A 23,061-nucleotide genomic window follows, 5' to 3' on the forward strand; every position below is an offset into this window, starting at 1 on the left:
GTGCAGGGACTACCGCGTTTTGCTTATGCATTAGCCATTATTTTCATCTGCTTGGCATATCACCAACATAAGACCTTAAGGCAGTGGTGAACTCTCTCTCTCTCTGGCGAAAGTAAAGCGTTGCCTCTCTCCTGATCTATGCGCTATAAAATTTAACCCGTCCACCGGTGGTGGCTCTATCTTCATCAAGAGCTGCACTTGCGCACACAAAAGGCTCTGAAGACAATCAGACGAACGGAATAGATTGTGGTGATTCTCATGCACGAGCCACCCTATAATCTACCTAAATGAAATCAGTTCTCTTGTGGCTCTATTTTTTCTGAAGACTCAGTGGTTGCTATGCAAATACAGTTTTTTTCCCTCACGGATTTAATTAATCTTAATCTAATTTTCCAACCTGATTTCCCCCCCAGTGTTATGATAAACTGTATTTGATCAATTTAAAGGCCTAGTGCAGTCAAAAACGATTCTGCTGTGTTTTTAAAACATATATATATTTCCAAACTATGAGGTTGACATAATAGTGTGAAATTGTGAAAATTATGATAATGCCATTTTAGTGTAAGAGCTGTTTAAATTAGTTAATAGACCAATAAGAAAGAGAGTTCCAAACCTCTCTGCCAATAACACATCATTTTCCCCTCCCCAGTCAGACCACTCCCAGACAGTCCTAGCAAAATTATTTCTTTAGAAATTGCTATTTTTGACCATTTGAATTGAAAACAATCACAGTAAGGTATTACTTAATTGTTAACCAGAAATTATTTGACATTGAGATAAAAATGGCTCAATTGGGCCCAACATGGCCTATAAACCCACTGGGTACACACTGTATGAATCAACGTTGTTTTTACGTCATTTCAATTCAATTATGTTGAACCAACGTGGAATAGACGTTGAATAGACGTCTGTGCCCAGTGGGAAGCCTGCTTTGCATATATACAAATAAATAAATCATATGAGGAGCTAGGCCTACAAGAAAAGACCTGGATTTATATTTTAGAGTCTGAATGGGACTATATCACAACAGTTTCAGTCGTCCACACGGTTGATTGTTTATACATTTCCCCGGGCAACAGATATCAGCGGCACGCAGAGCTGTGGCCGGTGGGAGAAAATGGGCATGAACATCCGCTATCTCCATGTTCCCAGCCCCGCAGACTGTCCCAAGTGCATTGCCCACTGCGCGATAATATCTTTCAGGGAGCGCCTATCGCTAGACATGATATTATAATGGTTATCCTTGCCCTTTCACCCAAAATGTGGAATAAGCGCAGGGAAACATTAATCTATGTAAAAAGCTTGTATTCAGACTTCCCAGAGCCCTTCCCTCCCCTCATCTGCAGATGATGAAGTCATGATGATTTGTCATTTCTGTCACGGCTCCACAATCTTATTCTCAGGCATACTCGTTCGCTATGTTGCTTTAATACAGTATTATAAAAATACACTTTGGAAAACAATGTAGGCTAATAAAATGTAGACCTGCATACAGAGTAGGCCTAAATAGTGAATAGTAATTGACTATAATAATTGACAAACTGTTATAATTGTTGATAAGGTTATAACAATAATGTTAGTTCAACTCTAGTTAGCGAAAATGTAGGCTACTCTAAATTGTTAAGACATCAAAACACAGTCATAAATGACCATGTACATTTCTGGAGGTTAAAATTGGTTTATTCTATGAAAAACATCCAGTGTCAAGTTTTTGTCACATGCACATGCATATTGTCACATGCACAAGTACAGTGAAATGCCTTTCTTGCAAACTCAAAACCAACAATGCAATAATCAATTGAAATGTAATACTAGACAAAACACACACGATAAATAATAAGAAACATGAAGAACACAATAAGGAAATAAGTAAGCGTACCATATACAGGGCCAGATACTATTAGACAGGCATATTGTCCTGTTTGAAATTAAGAGCCATAGAGTGAAACATAAATTAAGACAATTCATTTAAAAATCTGTTTGTGAGTTTTTAATGTCTGTCAAAGACATCCAAACGAATTCTTAATGTGCATGGGGTTTAACAGCCCACTTTTGTAATTATAAAATATATGTAATCTTCATCATCATCGTTATCGTCCAAGTCTGACAACATCAAACTCTATAATTGCAAGTTAACCTAACTCTATCGTTTTGCATTGCCCTTCTTCCACATTTGAGGGTGGTGGTTTCCTTTCAAATAAAGTGAGAAGTCAGTCACATATGTTGGGTGTTTATCCGTACGTTTCTGATTGAACTATCTAAATATCCATGCATGTGTCAGAGACGCATTTCCGTTTGATTAATCGATCTGTGAACTTTAGATCGTCCGTGTCATTCACTTTGTCTCCTCCCCTAAGACCTGCAAACACATGATATAAGGAAGGCCTATCCATAATGATAGCCTTATAAATGATATTTCCAATTTCAGATAAATAATGTTAGATGTAAACGAACTTAGTTTCCTCTGCCAAAATGACTATAAGCTACAAGAAATGTTGTTGTTTTCATGAAATACTGTACCTTATTAAATGTATCCTATCCGGAGACCCTAGCTGCGCTTCGACCTGGAATATGCTATATGCCTGCTGTATCGAGTTGGAATTTACGAGTTTCTAAAACAATACGACCGTTTCAAAGATACGAGGCAATAGTTGTTCTCTGTTCCCTAGTCCTTAGTGGGTCCGTCGGGCAAGTTTAGCAGGCATAGTAATTGCCACTCCAACAGCAAGCTGCTGATAGGTTTCGATTCAACATGACGTCAGGAGGCTCGTAATAAGGCTAGCTCGTGCGCTTTCAGAGGTACGGATACTGAAGCTTGGACTAAAGAGTGCATCATACTCGAAGAATAGAAGGATTATGATAGAATCGACAAGAAATTGAACAGATTATCATATTTCTGTTAACTTTCGGCTTTGCCAATAATTATTCGGCTGTGTGGCAGTTATGTATTCGTGCGTAATTGTAGTGGCATGATGCCTTGTCCAGATTCACAAAATCATTAGCCTACTATCGCACCTCTTGGCTCATATTGATGGACAAGCGGAGGCCTTGCTGCTCTCAAGTTTGCATTCTTGCTTGTGAAATGTATTCACTTTGTTAAAGTTATTTGTTCGTTTTCGTTTTTTTATACATTTTTTTATAGCCAAGTTTTGTTCTGTCCATGCAAGAGGAATGCAATAATATTTGAGCTCAAGGGATATGATGATGCTAGCTCATTGTTGAGAGATTCGTCTGGATGAGCTGCATGCTCTGGATTGTAGGAGTGGACTAGAGCAGGGCATTCTCTAAATCAACAAAGCGACAAAGGAGACAGACACATCGCTTTGGTTTGGGACAAAAAAGAAAGACATTCACTTGGAATAGCTGGAATTATCCAAATATGGTTCACTGTGCCGGCTGCGAAAGACCTATTCTGGACAGGTTTCTACTCAATGTTCTGGACAGACCATGGCACATCAAGTGCGTACAGTGCTGTGACTGTAAATGCAATTTGACAGAAAAATGTTTTTCACGGGAAGGGAGACTGTACTGCAAAAACGACTTTTTTAGGTAAGCACACCTGGGCACATGCCATTCAATATTGTGCAGAAGAGCTTTAGCTTCTACTGGGTATCCAATTAAGCAGAACTATGCAAATGAACAACAGATTATGTGAAATGCAAGTTTTATAATTATACAATTCTATTGCAAGATTGTTTTTTTGCAACAGGGGTACATGTCTAGTGTCAATCTTGTTTAATCTATCCTCATGAGCGACATAAATTGAACAAACCAGAGGCAGGATACCCAGATTATGAGTGGTGATCCACCAAAAGCTGATACATTATAAGCATATATCACCATGTTCTGTGACGGATTTAAGAAAAACGTCCTTTCTTTACAAGGAAAGGCTGTCAAACAAGCCGCGGGGATTAAAATTATGCCAGGATTCTAGACGGAAGTGTATTCTGCGTTCAATCAGTCGGCGCACACCCGTTTGTTTGCTGAGACTAGTGAAAACGTGATAAGTGGATTTGAATAATAAACCATCTTGAGAAAACCCACACTGCAATCACAGAACTCCAGTCCACATGCGTTTGTTAACTATTTAAATACACAACTATTTACATAAATATAGGCTACATTGCAACATTGAACATTTAACGGTGTCTTTGTTATTTTCAAGCATTAAATAGGATGCATTTCAATAATGGACAGTTTTTTTTATGCATGTTTGACTTCTCTCCATGCAATAACCTAATAATAAACGGCGTGGCCTTTCTTGAATTATAGTTTTAGGTAGGCCTAATAATAGTTCTATATCACGTAAACCTAGGCCTAAATATAAGATACATTTATATTTATTTATAAAAATGTATTTAGCCTAAAAAAACATAATAATTATCTTATATTTATGGTTGTTAAATAACTGGTTGAAACTAGTGCAGGCCCAACATCAGTGTAGCCTGTAATTTCCAGATTCACAAACAAACTTGAAAAGAAAAAGCCTACGAAATTGATATATAGTTATATTCACTTGGAATCTCATCAAAAATATATTAAGCATCAAAATACTGAAAATTAAATATTTTGTGTCATGAAAAACGCGTATCCCTTCGAGTACACATGTATAATGTTGCCAAAAATGTTTTCATGTTATTGGTAATCTGATGTGAATATTTTCTGTGGATATTTGCTGCTACACTGTCAGCCCTGCTTTGTTTAATCAATGATGGTATTTATTTTTTGCTTTCTTTCTTTTAGGAGATTTGGCACAAAGTGTGGAGGTTGCGCCCAGGGAATCTCGCCCAACGATTTGGTTCGAAGAGCAAAGAGCAAAGTGTTTCACCTGAACTGTTTCACGTGCATGATGTGTAACAAACAGCTATCCACTGGAGAGGAAATGTACATTTTAGATGAATTTAAGTTTGTTTGTAAAGAGGACTACCTAAGCAACAGCAACGGAAAGGTCACAACCCTCCTCTCAGGTATGGAACATGACTTGAACCAAATCCCAATATTCAACCATATAATTATATATATATATATATAATTATATAATTATATATATATATATATATATATATATATATATATATATATATATATATATAATTATATAGCTTCTTGTGAATCATTATTTTCTGCTTATTGCTATTGCTTTATATTCCATTTATAAAAAAATATTTTTTGGGGGGGCGAAAATAGTTATGATAACAGTATCCTGATAGGTTTAATAACAGTACAAATCTAAACAATGACGTTGATGACGATTAAAATATTATTATAAGGATTACAATTGATTGTTAATTCATGTTATCATCACCAATAATAATATGTCTTAAAGTAGTTGGCTAATATGTCTAGTGCATAATACTAATAATAACAATATTAATAGGCCTAATAATAGCCTAATAATACCCTAATGATATGGTATTCTTGTCGATTATTTTTGTATATTCGTTCATGAATAAGCTATAAAGACATTTCATTTTGTGTTTCTTCCATCTCACAGTCACGACCTGCAGTGACCCAAGTCTATCTCCAGATTCCCAAGACCCACAGGATGATGGTAAAGATTCGGAAATCGGGCCTTTATCCGATAAAGAGGTGGGTAGCAATGAAAACGATGAGCAGAACGTAGGGGGGAAACGACGTGGGCCTCGAACCACTATAAAAGCCAAGCAACTGGAGGTCCTCAAAGCTGCTTTCACGGCCACGCCAAAACCCACCCGACACATCCGAGAACAGCTGGCGCAGGAGACAGGGCTCAACATGAGAGTGATCCAGGTAAGAGTCCATTTCGCTTAGGTCTGTATCACATGAACAATAAAAAATATGCTTATTTTCAGTATTCTTATACGGGTCTGTGAGAAAGTACTTTCAATTCAATTGCACCTAGGTCAATAATGGCAGATGGCAAGATATGCAGATTGCTTACCACGAAAGTGGTGCAGATGCACATATTGTCATGACTTCACAACGTTTTCACACCATGACCTCTAGGCTATCTATAGTCTATACATATCAATGCAAAGGTCTTTGTTTTCTCAAAGGGGGGGGGGGGGGGGGTCTCTGGTTGTTAAGTCCCTGGTATTCACAAAACATACCATAAACTGGGTTAAAGATCATTAAACATTTGACAGTTGAGCCAAGGACCCATTTAGAGGTATAGGCCTATAGGCTAATCACGTCATGGTTATTAAAAGGGCATTTCACAACATGTCATCAGATCTGGGACCTCGAGATGCTGCACACATTTCTGAAGCACAAAATAGATATTTGACCGGGGCTGAAAACTCAATTTCAATCAGCTATTTCCATGTCATTTGTGGTGTGCAGGTTTGGTTCCAAAATCGTCGGTCTAAAGAGCGGCGCATGAAGCAGCTGAGTGCACTGGGGGCGAGAAGGCACTCGTTCTTCCGCAGTCCAAGGAGAATGAGAACTCTGGTGGACCGACTCGAACCCGGGGAGCTGATCCCCAACGGTCATTTCTCATACTATGGTGGTAAGGTATTTTATATTCACCATGGTCCACCCAAATAACACATTTGTGTTTAAAGATCATCTGAAATGCATTTTGACTATGAGCGCCATGCACAGGCCTTTACCTTATTTAAATTCCCAATATCACCCATAATTCACAGGTGTTTTAATGCATAAAAGGCAATAGGTTTAGGCTTACTGTATGAATTACATTTAAACATTCTTGGGATGAAGTAAAAAAAGAAGAGAAATAAATAGGCAATAGTTGTCATTGTTTTAAGTCTAATTACAATACTGTCATCCTCCAAATCACTATTATGGCAAATTAACCCTTTATACTACTGGAAATGTAATAGTTGTACTTTTTTTGTAATTTAAATGACATTTAAATGGCATTGTACCGGTACAATGCATTTTGTTCTAGTTTTTATTTTCACCACACAAGCATTTCCCATAATAATTCTGGTGTATATGTTTGTAGATTATCAGAGTGAATACTATGGACCTGGAGGGAATTTTGAGTACTACACCCAAGGCCCCCCCTTGTTGCAGGCCCAGACTCCAGTGGACCTAGGCTTCTCCTCTGGCCCCGCTGGCACCCCTTTAGGGGGCATGGACCATCACCTGGCTGGGCACCACCCATCTGGTGAGGTGCAGTGCTTCACTGACATCATATCTCACCATCCAGTGGACTCGCCTAGCCCAGAGCCCAACGGACCCGGGTCAATGCACAGCATCTCCAGTGAGATGTGTGGTGTCAGCACACCCTTCACCTCACTGTCCATCAACAGCAGTGGATACAGCAACCAACTGTCACACCCCTCCTCAGAGATGAGCGAAGGCACTGTCTGGTAGCCCACAGGACATTATATGAAGCCAAGGCTAACTATTGACTTAGGAGGCAACTGAAGTCCTGAGCGAGTATCCCTTTTAATTTATATTATTTATTTATCTGTCAATTAATTTATATATAATAATATATACACATTTCATGTATTATTTGTCTCTAACTACCTTTACTGCTGTTTTGATTGTTGCAATTGTATTTAAAGATTCACACAGTAACAGTGCAGACTCCAAAGCAGTCATATAATGGTGAATACTGTATAAGCGTTCAGCAGAACTTATGCTTTTAGAGGGTCTACCATATCAGATAAAAATGATTTTTTACCTAAAGCTTTTATGATGGCTTTGGTAGTCATGCTTATTTCTCAATTTGTTTTTGTTTCTCTGTATATTTCTGTGTTTTGCCAAATCCTAGAGTTTGCCTTCAAAAGGAACACTTTAAAAAGTTGTATAATCTTTTATTTAATTGAAAATAACTTGAATTTAAAGATGAAGTCAACCTTCTAAAAATCTATGGACAATGGTTTGGTGGACATACAGTAGAACAGTCAACTGTTTACGTATATATTTACAGTACTTCAGGGGTTTGAATATGAGCATTGTTTGAAACCTCTTGATTCAGATGTGAACATCGTTCAAGCAACAAACCAAACTTTTGTATTTATTCTATTTATATCATGGTCATGGTTCCTCACTGTGCTAGTTTGTATTATTGTGTTTACTTTGAAGAACATTTAAAAACACAAATAGACAGTTGCCAAATAAGGATAAAAGCACAATTCGTTAGTGCTTTGCATCATCAATTGCTGAACATACTACAAGAAACATAGTAGCATTTTTAACAGAATGTGTTAAATTATAGTTAATTATATAATGAGGCTGTCTATTGTGTCCGAAAGGCTTTATTTTGTGTCTTTACATGAAAGTCCAAATGATTAAACATTGATGGTCAAATATGCTACCAGCAGCTGCTATATTCTTGAAATATCAACTCTCATATGATTATGTGACCTCTAGTGCATATTAGACCATTCACTGTATAATAAAACATGTAAAAAAAAACCTGCAAGCTTTTTTAACGATTAAGGGGTGGACATTTTCAGGTTGAAAAGATGGACACTACTGTTCTTTCTTCCATTGGCGAAAATCTGATATCAACTTTGGAGGGGACAATTACATTAAATTTTCTCAAGAGCAATTCCTGAGGGGGACACCAAAAGTAGTGCTGTAACACATAGCCTACATTGTAATATGGTAAATGTATATTGAGGAACCAAAAAAATAAGGTGTTTGCCATACTCCTAACTACCGGTACCCAAAACTACACAACTAATCACAACAGCAATACCATTGCCTTTAACATATCATAGTTCAGTCACCAGTTTAAGTTGAGAGTGGGGGTGTCCATGGCATTTTCCAATTATGTTCCTATTTTACAAGTCAAAAAAATTGAGAACCTTTCATAATGTTGCCAAACAAAGACTCAAACTTACCTGAGACTCCCTGTCTCTGCCAGTCTGTCCCTGCATATCTGTCCCCAACTCTGCTGTCTGTGTGCCATCTGTTGCCTGCTCTGCCTAATGACATCATTGTGAAACATTTACATTAGAATTTCATTTCTTTCTTATGAACATTTTATCAACTAGTCTTTGAGATATTAGGCTACTAGGGTTCTTACTATGCGTTTTGGTGTACTGAAAAATACTCTGATGTCCGTCTTTTATTTTTCTGCCATTTTTCTACCTGGCTGGCTGGCTGGCTACACACAGTGTGTAGGTTATTTACAGTAGGAGATGGGCTTCTATCATCTTCAATCATTCTATTTGGGCTTCGATCTAAAAGGAGCTAGCAAATGTGAAACGGATTAAAATGACAAGAGTTGACAGCTGTATGAGTTCACCATTTACACAACATATGCTGCAACCTTTTGTAATTTTAATAGTTTCATATTGGCTGGCTTCCAACAATAGCTGAATTTGCAAAGCTAGCGAGCACCAATTCAGTTTCAGTGGTGTTTGCTATAATCTTTGCTACCCGGGTTAAATAAAGGTGAAATAAAATAAATAAATAAAAGTTCCCTTGCGACAATTTAGCTTTTGCAACGAGACCATTAAATATATTTAAGACAATGGTAGAAGAGAGTGTAGTTCTGTTCAGTTTGGATTTCAGTTTATCGCTAACCTTATCACAGGGACTTTGAAGCACTAACTTACATCATCTGCATGCTGATTCCATCTTTGACGACGCCACATAAATGGAATAGGTGCTAGCTAGCTTAATAGTTAATATTTGCGCGCTAGCTCTGCATATTCAGCTAGTGTGTGTGCGCTATTGACTGGATTAATCTCACGTCAGTTACGTCGCAAGCTAAGGAACTGGCAGTGGATCAAACCATTGTGAGGCAAAGGGTGGGGGGGTTGCAATCTTTTGAAACTTAAAAACGCGCTATTAAGTGTCTATAATCAGCACAATTGCTTTCATTGCATATTATTAATATTATTTAAATTACATAGTTATGTTTCAGTGATATATTGGGGGGGACAAATCATATTTTTCCCAGGATGGGGGGGGTCGTGTCCCCCCCCCGTCCCCCCCGGGATTTCTGCCCCTGCTTTCTTCACTCACTTCTAACACACCTTCTGCACACTTCTTGATTTCTAAACAGTATACCTAAAGTACACTTTACCCAACTGCCCCTAGGCCCTAGTGTTATGTTATTTAAATCCCTGACATTGGGTGGGTCTGATGTACAGAATCCACTCACTGATTAGACTACAGTACACAGAGGTCCACATCCATGTCTACAATGCTGCTCAGCTCTCCATCATCAGATAAATTGACATGAGGATGTCTGAGCAGGTACAGGCCTCTCCTATAAGGGGATTAGAGTTTGGAAAGAGGAAGATGAAGCCTATAAATTAAGAAAATGTGATATAACGGTAGACCTACACATTTTTCAAATGCAATAAGATTTTTTAAATATGATAATGAGATCCTACTTGTACGAATTGGCACCAAAAAAATTGCAGTCACAACCCTGTGACACTAATTATAGAAGTATGCCTACAACATATTAGAAAGTATATTATTCATTTACCATATATTATAACCTTCTTTACCTGCAGGGTTTACGGTGTATTATGCTGAACTACAATTAAGTCGGATAGTATTCGTCCACCCGACATTATCTGGTTTAATTATTTTAATAATCCAAAATCAATAGTCTAAACAACAACCTTCGGTTGCTTGAAGTTAAACTGTAGCAGATCTATTTCGTTATTCTATTTTTATCTCTGAGTCGCCTTTTGATGACGTAGGTATTAACACGTGTGAGTTGTGAGCGCATGGAACTATGGCTGGCCACAAATCACAACCGCTCGAGGATTTATTAAATCCTCTGCCCAAGTTCACGGATCCAGGGGATGATAATGATATACACTATTTGTAATCCTCTATAAACGATTGTGATGCTCAAAAATGACCACCCTGTTAGCCAAAAGTTATCAACAGTACTGGCAACCATCCACATAGACGTGTTTGTTGTGAGGGTTTCAAACAGCACGGTGTAGGATGGACACCCACTGCACCAGTTCCAATAACATGATCCTGCTACTGGTGCTGCTAGCTAGCTATGATGACAATTTTAATATTTTCACTAGCTAGTATTCTTATCTCTCCAAACCTCTTATATTCATTGTCATTGCTAGGAAGTCGGCTCGATGCTGAAGATACAAATCAACATTGACATGACCTTATGGAGAGGGGCAATATCCTGTCAGTTATTCCACTTGACTTGTCTTTCTCCTGAAGAATTCTTGAACAGTAAGCTATTATTGCCAGCCACTTTGTATATTGAACAGATATGACTATAAATGTGCAGTTTTCAATCATTCAGTCTCACTGTTTGGATACCTCCCAGAGACGAAAGCCAAGGTGGTGGAGGCATTTGAGGGTGGTGTGGTTGCCTTGAGTGGGCTCCGGAAGAAAGCAATAACTCTGCTGGAAGAGACAGACAAACGGTACCTGGGCAAGGCAACCTCTCGTAAAGACCTGCTAAAGTAGATCGAAGGTTCTGGTGAGTTGGAACATGAATGTGTCATTTATAATAATGTTAAACATATATGTTGGATAATCAATGCAAATGACCATAGGGAAAAGGAAATAAGGAACCTGTCAAGAAAGTTGATGAGAGCTGGTAGTTTGGGTTCAAGTACTTGAAATGCATATTTTTTTCCTTCTATCCCTGGAATTGATCTGACAAGGTTGGATTGGTGAAACGATAAGGTAGTAACCATGATTTTACTTATTTAAATCAGATACATGATTACCCTTAGGATACATGCACACCCTTTTGGGGCGGCAGGTGGTTAGAGCGTTGGGCCAGTAACCGAAAGGTTGCTAGATCGAATCCCCGAGCTGACAAGGTAGAAATCTGTCGTTCTGCCCCTGAACAAGGCAGTTAACCCACTGTTCCTAGGCCGTCATTGTAAATAATAATTTGTTCTTAACTGACTTGCGTAGTTAAATAAAGGTGAAATAAAAAATAAATAAATAGGACGGGAGGAAGGAAGAATGTATTTCAAAAGCAATTTCATCAAGGCACTGCATTTGAAAATGGTATTTTGTAGAATTCTGCCCTCTTGTGGTCCTGCAAGGGACACCTTTACATTAAGTAACTGTCCATCATTCAGTTCAAAATAAACTACTACGCCACACTGGATTCTCTTATAAGCTTGTTAATGTCTCCTATAATTATTACCATAACACATTGCTGATGAACAAGATACCGTAGCTTTAAGATTGATGTAGGTTCCTTATTTCCAATTTAATCTATGCTCAGCTGTGTATTGTCATATAATGTGTAGATGTTTAATTACAATAAGCATGTAACATAGAATAGCTTAGGCCTACATCTTCAAGTGGGCTTTTTTTTTGGCTATTAAATGGAGAAATTGCATTGTTGTTAATCAAGCTAATCCCTGTTTATCCAAACAAAATGCCTTGATTAAGGCAAAGATTTGCAAGTCAAACACGGGCCATGCAGCTAATCAATTTAAACTTAGAAGACAACTGATTACAGCATTAAGCTGTTGTGTACACGGCATGCACTACTATTATTCAGCTGCTGAGTGGAAGGCCATCTACAGCCTTAACTGCTTGTATTAGTTAGAAATGCTACATTTTATCGCCGTATGGTTATTAATGAACATCTGTTAGTTTTTTTCAAACGTAATATTGAATCCTGGTCTTATCATTCTATTGCGATGGGGGTTTTTAGGAGAGGATGAGGACGAGGACAATGATGATGAAAACGAGGAGAAAGCTGAAGATGACAATGTTGATGATGCTGATCTGGAGGATGGAGAGGCTGAAGATGGAGAGGATGATGATGATGAAGAGATTGAGAGTGACACTGCCGAGAAGAAAAGCTTGGTATCTAAGCGGAAGGAGACAGACATCACACTTCCCTCAGAGACAGACTTACATAAGCTAACAGAGGGGATGGATCACTTTGGAGAGAGCGAAGAGGAGGATGATGATGAAGAAAGTGGCGATGAGGATGGAGAGAACGAGGAAGATGAGGATGAAGAGATGGAGGATGAAGCTGACGATTTGGGAGCTGTGATGATATTCTCTTAAGAGAAGGTGGATGAGGCGGAGAAAGGGAAAGCTTGGAAAGATCTACTTGGTGTGTATTTTGATAGACCTGCTATGTGTAATACATATTCTTCTCTATGATGAACCAACTTAAGCACATATCTCTTTTTCTCAGCAGACAACCTCGTCATTATTTTATTGAATCTTCACAGCTCTTTGGGACCAGCTACTTGAGGGGCAAATTAAAATGCAGAAAGCTCTTCTGACAGCCAATAAGCTGCCACAACCACATACCTTCCCATAGTTCAAGAAGAGGGGTGGAGCAGAGTTTGCTGGAGCGTTGAAGAATAGTGAGTGCATTGTTTCTGGTTATATTTTAAACAGTACATTTTATTTTACAGCTACCAAGAATATGAAATTAATTTAACTTTGTTGATCCCCAGGGGGAAATTGAGAAAAAAGGGGAAATTACACAAAAACACACATTATAAAGTTTACAACCCAGTAAATTATGTGGTCATAGTACTGAATGTTTTGTCTAGACATGTTATCTCCCAGACACAGATTTAGAAAATTAGTATTGCTTGCCTGCATATGCAGTGATTATTAGTGCGTACAATAAGTTACTTTAAACGCAATGGCATTTGAAACATTAATTTTTAATCTTGGTGGACAAGGCTGGAGCTAGTGTTATGGTTTAGTATTTGGTGGGTAGAAAATAATTCAAACTATGTGACTAGAATCTGAAGTAGGCTTGGCTGTCGGTAAAAACATCACTACAGGAAGAATGGCATAACCAAATCATATTTTCTGTCTTTTCTTATAAGAATATCTTAATCCTTGTGTTTCCACAGTGGAATCATATGTGAAACGCTGGTTTGCCTTTCTCTCATTATTGTTTAAACCTGACAGATTTGTCGTGATTCTTCTAATACTATTTTTCTCAAGGCGTGATGGTAGTCCACCTCCCTCATGAAAATCACACACACAATTTTATAATCAATGCCCACAGTAATAGGATTCCTCTGGCCATGGGCAATTAATACAGTTTTTCCCTTTCTTTCTCCCCGCGCTGATCTCAAAGCTACGAGACACTGGCTTCTCCTCATTTGCATATTTATTACATTGGACTCAAATCTGGCGAGTGATTGATGTGGAGCCTGCCTCCTGAATTTTTAGCGGCCCATTATTATGAAAGGGAAGGAGGGGGCTCCAACGTGCCAGTGTACTTTTGATTAAAGTTGAAGAGGACGGAATCATAAGTGTTGCCCACCTCCTTTCTTTTCCTACGCCCTGTGATTTGGAGGGCAAAGTCTCGAGGATTTGTGGCATGTTATAATGGATGTTGACAAGATGTGGACTAACAACAGCCGAGGCAGATCTGCTCCAAAACATTTTATGCTTAGGGGGAATACTTTCTGTAGATTGGTTGGACAAGTGAAGTTATATTTTCTATTGTTATGCGGCATAACTTTGTTTTATTATTTTCCCTTTTCCACCCAGCTAATATTGAGGATTTGACTTGCACCATTATGCCATTTACACTCATACTTCCCTAATTCATAAAAAATGTGTAATCATATTTATTACTAATCGTCATTTCAGAGTTTGACAAAGACCAATGTTAAGTTTACTTTAGACAACACCATATTCATAGCATGTTTCCCTCTATCTTTACCCTCTTGGTTCCCATATCTCTGTTAGTATATTACATCCTGACAGCATGTTCTCTCTATGATGTTCTGTAAGGTCACAAAGCCCTGAAGGCTCTCCAGAGTCTCCACTGGAGCTACAGGACCAGCTGCTCCATCAGAACCCAGACACTAGACCCATCTTCCTGGGCAAGACCTGGGGAGCACACAGGTCAGCACTGCCTCTCCTCCACACTCCACACCCACAGACAGCACACGTTGTACTCTGCTACATGGACCACTCTCCTGATTAACATTAAATGCTCTGGAATTCCAACCTACTTCTGGCTTTAAAGGCCCAGTGTAGTCAAACTTTTTTTTTCTCCAGTGTTTTGTATCATATTGTACAACAGCTGATGAAACTAACACTTAAAAAGTGTGAATACATTTGCTGTGTTATTTCCTGATATGGCTTGCCTGGTGACATCACCAGGCCGTATAAGTTGATATAGACCAATAAAGTGAGTTCAAAACCTCTCTGCCATGACCGGGAGACCCATGAGGTGGTGAACAATTGGCCCAGCGTTGTCCGGATTAGGGGAGGGTTTGGCCGGCTGGGATGTCCTTGTACACAGCCAATCTGTAAATAGCACACACAACTACCTCATCCCAATATTGTTATCTTTTTGATTTTTTTGCACCCCAGTATCTCTACTTGCACATCATTATCTGCACATCTATCACTCCAGTGTTAATGCTAAATTGTAATTATTTCGCCTCTATGGCCTATTTATTGCCTTACCTCCCTAATCTTCTACATTTGCACACACTGTACATAGATGTTTCTATTGTGTTACTGACTGTACGTTTGTTTATGTGTAACTCTGTGTTGTTGTTTGGTGAAATAAAAATAATACAAACTGAGTTAAGGTATTGTTTCTGACTGTTCTTTATCTCTTCTCTCAGGGTTTTGTGGCGTTTGACAGAAACATCCTCACCCAGGTGGAACAGGTGCTGATGGACAAGAAGAGCCTGCTTAGACACACCCAGACCAGACGCTCAGAGTACGGAGTCCTGGGCAAGCTAGAGGCCACAGCCCCCTTACCTGAGACCACCACTGCAGAGGGATATAGGATAGGTAACTTTTTGCGAAAGCAGCCTGAGAGTGTGTGTATTGACGTGTCCTCCTTTTGACTGTAAACAGGGCTCGACATTAACGCTTGTCCGCGGCAAGTAAAATTACAATATCAAACAATTTCTCTGATCAGAATTGGATCATTTGTCCTCTGGATGCGATGTATTCCTGTTCTCCCAATTTCTGCAGAGCGCATCAAGTAGGACTGTATTGCATTGACAGGCAGGAGCAGCCTGCCAATCTTCCCTGGTTGTGAGCATTTGAGATCAAAGCACGTAACCGTGTGTACTCATTTGTTGAAATTCCATGATAATTAGCGAGTTATTTGCACAGTTATAGCAACGTTTTGGTCAACAAACAGGGTTTGTACGGTCCAATGCTGTCAATAGATCTACTCTGAAAACCTAGCCCTACAAGTTTATACAGTGAGGGAAAAAAGTATTTGATCCCCTGCTGATTTTGTACGTTTGTCCACTGACAAAGAAATGATCAGTCTATCATTTTAATGGTAGGTTTATTTGAACAGTGAGAGACAGAATAACAACAAAAAAATCCAGAAAAACTCATGTCAAAAATGTTATAAATTGCTTTGCATTTTAATGAGGGAAATAAGTATTTGACCCCCTCTCAATCAGAAAGATTTCTGGCTCCCAGGTGTCTTTTATATAGGTAATGAGCTGAGATTAGGAGCACACTCTTAAAGGGAGTGCTCCTAATCTCAGCTTGTTACCTGTATAAAAGATACCTGTCCACAGAAGCAATCAATCATTCAGATTCCAAACTCTCCACCATGGCCAAGACCAAAGAGCTCTCCAAGGATGTCAGGGACAAGATTGTAGACCTACACAAGGCTGGAATGGGCTACAAGACCATCGCCAAGCATCTTGGTGAGAAGGTGACAACAGTTGGTGTGATTATTCGCAAATGTAAGAAACACAAAAGAACTGTCAATCTCCCTCGGCCTGGGGCTCCATGCAAGATCTCACCTCATGGAGTTGCAATGATCATGATAACGGTGAGGAATCGGCCCAGAACTACACGGGAGGATCTTGTCAATGATCTCAAGGCAGCTGGGACCATAGTCACCAAGAAAACAATTGGTAACACACTACGCCGTTAAGGACTGAAATCCTGCAGCGCCCGCAAGGTCCCCCTGCTCAAGAAAGCACATATACATGCCCGTCTGAAGTTTGCCAATGAACATCTGAACGATTCAGAGGACAACTGGGTGAAAGTGTTGTGGTCAGATGAGACCAAAATGGAGCTCTTTGGCATCAACTCAACTCGCCGTGTTTGGAGGAGGAGGAATGCTGCCTATGACCCCAAGAACACCATCCCCTCCGTCAAACATGGAGGTGGAAACCTTATGCTTTGGGGGTGTTTTTCCACTAAGGGGACAGGACAACTTTACCGCATCAAAGGGATGATGGATGGGGCCATGTACCGTCAAATCTTGGGTGAGAACCTCCTTCCCTCAGCCAGGGCATTGAAAATGGGTATTCCAGCATGACAATGACTCAAAACACACGGCCAAGGCAACAAAGGAGTGGCTCAAGAAGAAGCACATTAAGGTCCTGGAGTGGCCTAGCCAGTCTCCAGACCTTAATCCCATAGAAAATCTGTGGAGGGAGCTGAAGGTTCGAGTTGCCAAACGTCAGCCTCGAAACCTTAATGACTTGGAGAAGATCTGCAAAGAGGAGTGGGACAAATCCCTCCTGAGATGTGTGCAAACCTGGTGGCCAACTACAAGAAACGTCTGACCTCTGTGATTGCCAACAAGGGTTTTGCCACCAAGTCATGTTTTGCAGAGGGGTCAAATACTTATTTCCCATTAAAAGGCAAATCATTTTATAACATTTTTTACATGCATTTTTCTGGATTTTTTGTTGTTATTCTGTCTCTCACTGTTCAAATAAACATACCATTAAAATTATAGACTGATCATTTCTTTGTCAGTGGGCAAACGTACAAAATCAGCAGGGTATCAAATACTTGTTTCCCTCACTGTATATAAACATGCCTTAGTTACCTTGCTTTGAAATAGCCTACTTTAGCCATTTGATCCCTGATTCAATTAGTACATTTATTTTTATATAGACGAAAAGTTTTTAGTTGTATTTGTAATCTAATTTTGCAATATTTTATAGGCTATAAAGGGTGGCCAACCATCCTCCAGAAGAGCCTTAAAAGGGCAGTGTTGTATTTTGAGACAGGCTTGAATATACAGAGAAGCCAATAGACAGAGGATAGCCTACATTTTTGTCTCATGGTAATTGGCTTAATAACTAATTGTAGTTTGTAAAGTGTTTCCTTGGATCATACAACACAATTTTCAGTTACCTTTTTTTGGGGGGGGGGGGGGGGGGGGGGGGGGGACGTGACTTTCGGACAAGTAAAAAATCTGTCCTGCTAGTTAATATCAAGCCCTGGTAACCTTTTACCATACAAGTGAGAACTCACCCCCCCTAAACTTAACTGTGCAAGAAGCACTTTAGTTAAAGACCCAGTGCAGTCAAAGACAGGAGTTTCCTGTGTTTTATATGCACTGCTCAAAAAATAAAGGGAACACTTAAACAACACATCCTAGATCTGAATGAAATAAATAATCTTATTAAATACTTTTTTCTTTACATAGTTGAATGTGCTGACAACAAAATCACAAAAATAATCAATGGAAATCCAATTTATCAACCCATGGAGGTCTGGATTTGGAGTCACACTCAAAATTAAAGTGGAAAACCACACTACAGGCTGATCCAACTTTGATGTAATGTCCTTAAAACAAGTCAAAATGAGACTCAGTAGTGTGTGTGGCCTCCACGTGCCTGTATGACCTCCCTACAACGCCTGGGCATGCTCCTGATGAGGTGGCGGATGGTCTCCTGAGGGATCTCCTCCCAGACCTGGACTAAAGCATCCGCCAACTCCTGGACAGTCTGTGGTGCAACGTGGCGTTGGTGGATGGAGCGAGACATGATGTCCCTGATGTGCTCAATTGGATTCAGGTCTGGGGAACGGGCGGGCCAGTCCATAGCATCAATGCCTTTCTCTTGCAGGAACTGCTGACACACTCCAGCCACATGAGGTCTAGCATTGTCGTGCATTAGGAGGAACCCAGGGCCAACCGCACCAGCATATGGTCTCACAAGGGGTCTGAGGATCTCATCTCGGTACCTAATGGCAGTCAGACTGCCTCTGGCGAGCACATGGAGGGCTGTGCGGCCCCCCCAAGGAAATGCCACCCCACATCATGACTGACCCACCGCCAAACCGGTCATGCTGGAGGATGTTGCAGGCAGCAGAACGTTCTCCACGGCGTCTCCAGACTCTGTCACATCTGTCACGTGCGCAGTGTGAACCTGCTTTCATCTGTGAAGAGCACAGGGCGCCAGTGGCGAATTTGCCAATCTTGGTGTTCTCTGGCAAATGCCAAACATCCTGCACAGTGTTGGGCTGTAAGCACAACCCCCACCTGTGGACGTCGGGCCCTCATACCACCCTCATGGAGTCTGTTTCTGACCGTTTGAGCAGACACATGCACATTTGTGGCCTGCTGGAGGTCATTTTGCAGGGCTCTGTGATTGACTTGGAGTTACATTGTGTTGTTTAAGTGTTCCCTTAATTTTTTTGAGCAGTATATATTTCCACAATATGAGATTGGAATAATACTGTGACATTGTGAAAATGATGATAATTCCATTTTAGTGTAAGAGCTGTTTGAAAAGACCACCTGAAATTTCAGCCTGTTTTGGTGGGATGGAGTTTTGGCCTGCCTGGTGACATCACCAGGCTGTAAAATTAGCTAATAGATCAATAAGAAAGAGCGTTCCAGACCACTCTGCCAATAACAGCTAGTTTTCAGTTTTCCCTTCCCCACTCAGACCATTCCCAGACAGTCCTAGCATAATTCTTGCTTGAGAAATTGCTATTTGCTAAGAAGTTAAAAACTCACCAGAAGCGAGCGGGTGGAGCAAGCAGAGCGAGGCGGGTGGAAAGAATGGGACAGGCAGAGCAGTGACTGTATGCTAGCAGGATAGTCCATATCGCCAATAATCTTCGCTGAGAGCAATTTTGTGTTTCCAAAAGTGGATGAATTGGCCTAATTTAGCATGTATGCTAAAGCCTCAACCCTTAGCTATCTCTTCCAATTCAAATGAGCTAAAAAAAAATTGTAATAATGTGTAAGATGTGTCGTCGTAATGAAACCAAGGTGCAGCGGAGGACGTGTGTTCATCTTGAAATTTAATTAGAAAAAAGAGAACACTACAAAAATGAACAAAAGACGACAGCAAAACAGTCCTGTTAGGAAATACTCTAAACAGAAACAATCACCCACAAAAACCCAAAGGAAAACCAGGCTACTTATGTGTGACTCCCAATCAGCAACAACGAACTACAGCTGTGCCTGATTGGGAGCCACACACGGCCCAAAACAAAGAAATACAAAAACATAGAAAAATGAACATAGAACGCCCATCCTATGTAACACCCTGGCCTAACCAAAATAAAGAACAAAAACCCCTCTCTATGGCCAGGGCGTTACATAATGACAACATTAAAATAAAAATGTTTGACTGCAGCGCCAGCGATAAAACGCAAAAATAGAGACACGTTCTAATTGAGCGAGACGTAAAAGTGGACAACCCGCCCGCCCTACTTTGGTTGGGTCATAATAATTCAAAACAATGCATTCTAAAATAAATCACACACACATGCCTCATACGTTCGCCTTTGGTGAGTTTAGGCCATAAGGTACTTCATTGTTACCCAGAAATGATTTAATATTGAGATAAAAACAGCTGCATTGGCCCTTTTTAAGAATATGTTTCTGGTGGGAGCTTTCACCATGAAACCCCTCTTCAGTCAGATTCCTTCTAGTTTGTTAAGCATTCATCTGTTACAGCATTAACAGAGTGAGATACGTTAAGCTCTGTATCTTAACTTAATCTAGTCAGCAAATGCAGCATCTGAACTTTATTAACCTGAAATGTAGGCAATGTCACGGCCCAAAATGATTTCAAGCAAGGAGCATTTGTAGGTTGTTAAATACATTACGGGAGATAGAGGGGTTGTTTCAGCAGTTTTAGATTAGGACCCGTGCAGCTCAGCCATCCCTCTTCCTCCTCCAGAGGTGCCACTTTATCTGGAGAGCAGCCTGTTTATCTGGGGTGCTACATCTGGAGTTTATGGCTTCACCTCCTGCATCGCTACATGACAGAGAGCTTTCTCTCTCCCCCTCTCTACCTCGTTCTCACCCCTCCCTCCCCCCTCCTCTTCCTCTCTCTTCTCTCTCAGGGGACAGAGCAGCTACCGAAAGCTAACACACGTCTGAAAGACCTGGATGAGGAGATCTTTGATGATTTCTATCACAAGGTAAATATCAACCCTTCTGCATGAAACAATCATCACACAAGGGCTGAAGCATTCCTAAAAATATATATTATTTGATACCATACTTCCATTTTGTTACAAAAGTGGACGCGTAATACAGGCAGCATATCAGGAGTAAGCGATGCTGTGCTCTTGGGAATGGTGCCTGGATCTGCATTGTGTCGCGTGAACTACCAAGACTCCCCTTGTTATTATAGTTGGTCCTTCAGAGGACACCGTCCTGTCATTCCAGTCTCCCCCAGTCTGAGGGCTCCGGAAGTGTAGCTCAGAGCCTTTCCCTCTGGGACTAAGTCTGCCCCAGTAATACTCCAGTAATACATGGTTTTAATGTGGTTAACCTCTCACAGCAGGCCAGAGCCAGACTGATCTTTGCATCCACCGAAACCTTTTTAGTCAGCAACTCTGTGCATGCCATAAATCACTGTTGTGCGTTTGTGTGTGTGATGCTGACTCCTATAGTACTGTAATGGCTCTCTCTACAGCGCTCAGTACAGCTGAGGCGTAGTCATTAACCATGTCTGTGAACAGAGCGATCACTCCCACACTGGATTAGAGTCATTATGTAGCACCAATGGAGCTTTAACAGTTACATTCACCAAGGAACTGCAAGATATGCACATTCCTAACCTACGTCCTGATCAAGGATGAGGAAAGCTATGGGGACATGCACACTGTAGTGTGCATTTTGTGTTGCTGGTGACTTGGTAGTGCCCATTCTCGCTATCTTTCCCCTGTCTCAGAGCCTGGAAGCTGGCCATACAGAGAGAGAGCCCCATAGAGGGAGAGCCAGAGGGGTTAATTGGGGACATTAATGAAGATTCTCTCTCTCCTGATAGGGGTCAGGGAGAGGGCTGTATGGTGGCCGATTTTTAAAACCAAATGGTCCAGTCAGTCAAGACGAGACGTTATTTTCTCTGGGGGGAACACAAAGGAACAGGGCTGAGTAATGAAACTACTCCCTGTAATGTGGGGCTGTGTGGGGTTATGTGTAGTCAGAGTCAGTTGTGTGAATGGAGTGTGAATCAATAAGAACTGTCCTCATTAACATGTTGTACTGTGAGGTCCAGTGCTGATGATCCTCAGGGGTCCTGGCACTGTGTTACTCTTCTAACTGATGCCCAGCGGTGGTTCATTTTGGCAGAGCCTGGCTGGTCTGGGCCTAGGTTCTGTGGTTGGCTGCTAGGCTGACGCTGTTGAAGAAGTCCAGGTTAAGTGAGTGGATTTGCTGCTAGGGCAGAGAGGAGGGGGAGAGAGGGAGCTCTGTACTCTGGTGAATGAGCAGGGGGGTAAATATATCTACACACACACACACATATGCGCACAGACAGACGACAGACTCCCCTTTTGGTCTCTTTCCCCCTGCTCACCTTATTCTGTTTAAAACAGCTTTTGCGGGTGCTTATTGAACACAGGACAAGTGCTGCAGACCCCAACGACCAGGTGGCTATGGGGAGGTGAGTGATATGTGTGTGTGTGTGTACATGTGTCTGTGTGTGTGGTGCTGAGATCTGGGGTTACCCCTCTAGGCTTTTTCTGATAGGGGACCTCTCGTCCTCTCCTCTCCTACTCTTCCAGACAATGGCATTCAGAAGCTTCGCAATAAGTTCGAAAAGAAAGTGGCCACCAAGGCAAGCAAGCGCCGCCAAGTCAGTTGAGTGGAGGGAACAGCGAAGGTATATAGTGAGGAAATATTGATTCACTAGAATATTTCCTTTTCTCCACATTAAAACTCTGACAATAATTGAGTGCCCTTGTTTCCATGTACGTCTTGTTCCATTTATGTCCGTTAGCAGTATTAGGTGGAGTAGGTCTGTTTTTAGCATCCACTGCAGAACAATCTGTGTTTCTCTGTCCGTGGAGGCCCCAATGACAGCATGTATTACCCTAAAAACAAATAGATTTCACCTCCTCTAATGCTGGTTTATCTATAGTCCTTTCAGTTATTTCAATTATCTTTTTATAGAAAATGTCCCCCTCTGTTACTGTAAATTCCAT

At 40.6% G+C, this 23,061-nt stretch overlaps 1 protein-coding gene and 1 pseudogene across 1 annotated transcript; both read left to right on the forward strand.

Moving 5' to 3' along the window:
• The first annotated feature begins 2,678 nt into the window (after positions 1-2,678).
• On the forward strand, positions 2,679-8,446 carry LOC115149129 (LIM/homeobox protein Lhx1-like). The gene is made up of 5 exons (XM_029691669.1): positions 2,679-3,549; positions 4,744-4,967; positions 5,495-5,769; positions 6,322-6,487; positions 6,947-8,446. Exons 1-5 carry the CDS (start codon positions 3,380-3,382, stop codon positions 7,318-7,320), a joined length of 1,209 nt encoding a protein of 402 aa, XP_029547529.1. The 5' UTR covers positions 2,679-3,379; the 3' UTR covers positions 7,321-8,446.
• Positions 8,447-10,364: 1,918 nt separating this feature from the next.
• On the forward strand, positions 10,365-14,854 carry LOC115148312 (protein AATF-like; annotated as a pseudogene).
• Positions 14,855-23,061: the final 8,207 nt, after the last annotated feature.

The sequence above is a fragment of the Salmo trutta genome, chromosome 15, assembly GCF_901001165.1.
Source record: "Salmo trutta chromosome 15, fSalTru1.1, whole genome shotgun sequence".
NCBI classification, from domain to species: domain Eukaryota; kingdom Metazoa; phylum Chordata; class Actinopteri; order Salmoniformes; family Salmonidae; genus Salmo; species Salmo trutta.

Coding starts and splice junctions, on each gene's coding strand:
- LOC115149129 (XM_029691669.1), top strand. CDS start 3,380: ATGGTTCACTGTGCCGGCTGCGAAAGACCTATTCTGGACAGGTTTCTA. Junction 5,770..6,321: donor TCAACATGAGAGTGATCCAG/GTAAGAGTCCAT, acceptor TGTGGTGTGCAG/GTTTGGTTCCAAAATCGTCG. Junction 6,488..6,946: donor TCATTTCTCATACTATGGTG/GTAAGGTATTTT, acceptor ATATGTTTGTAG/ATTATCAGAGTGAATACTAT.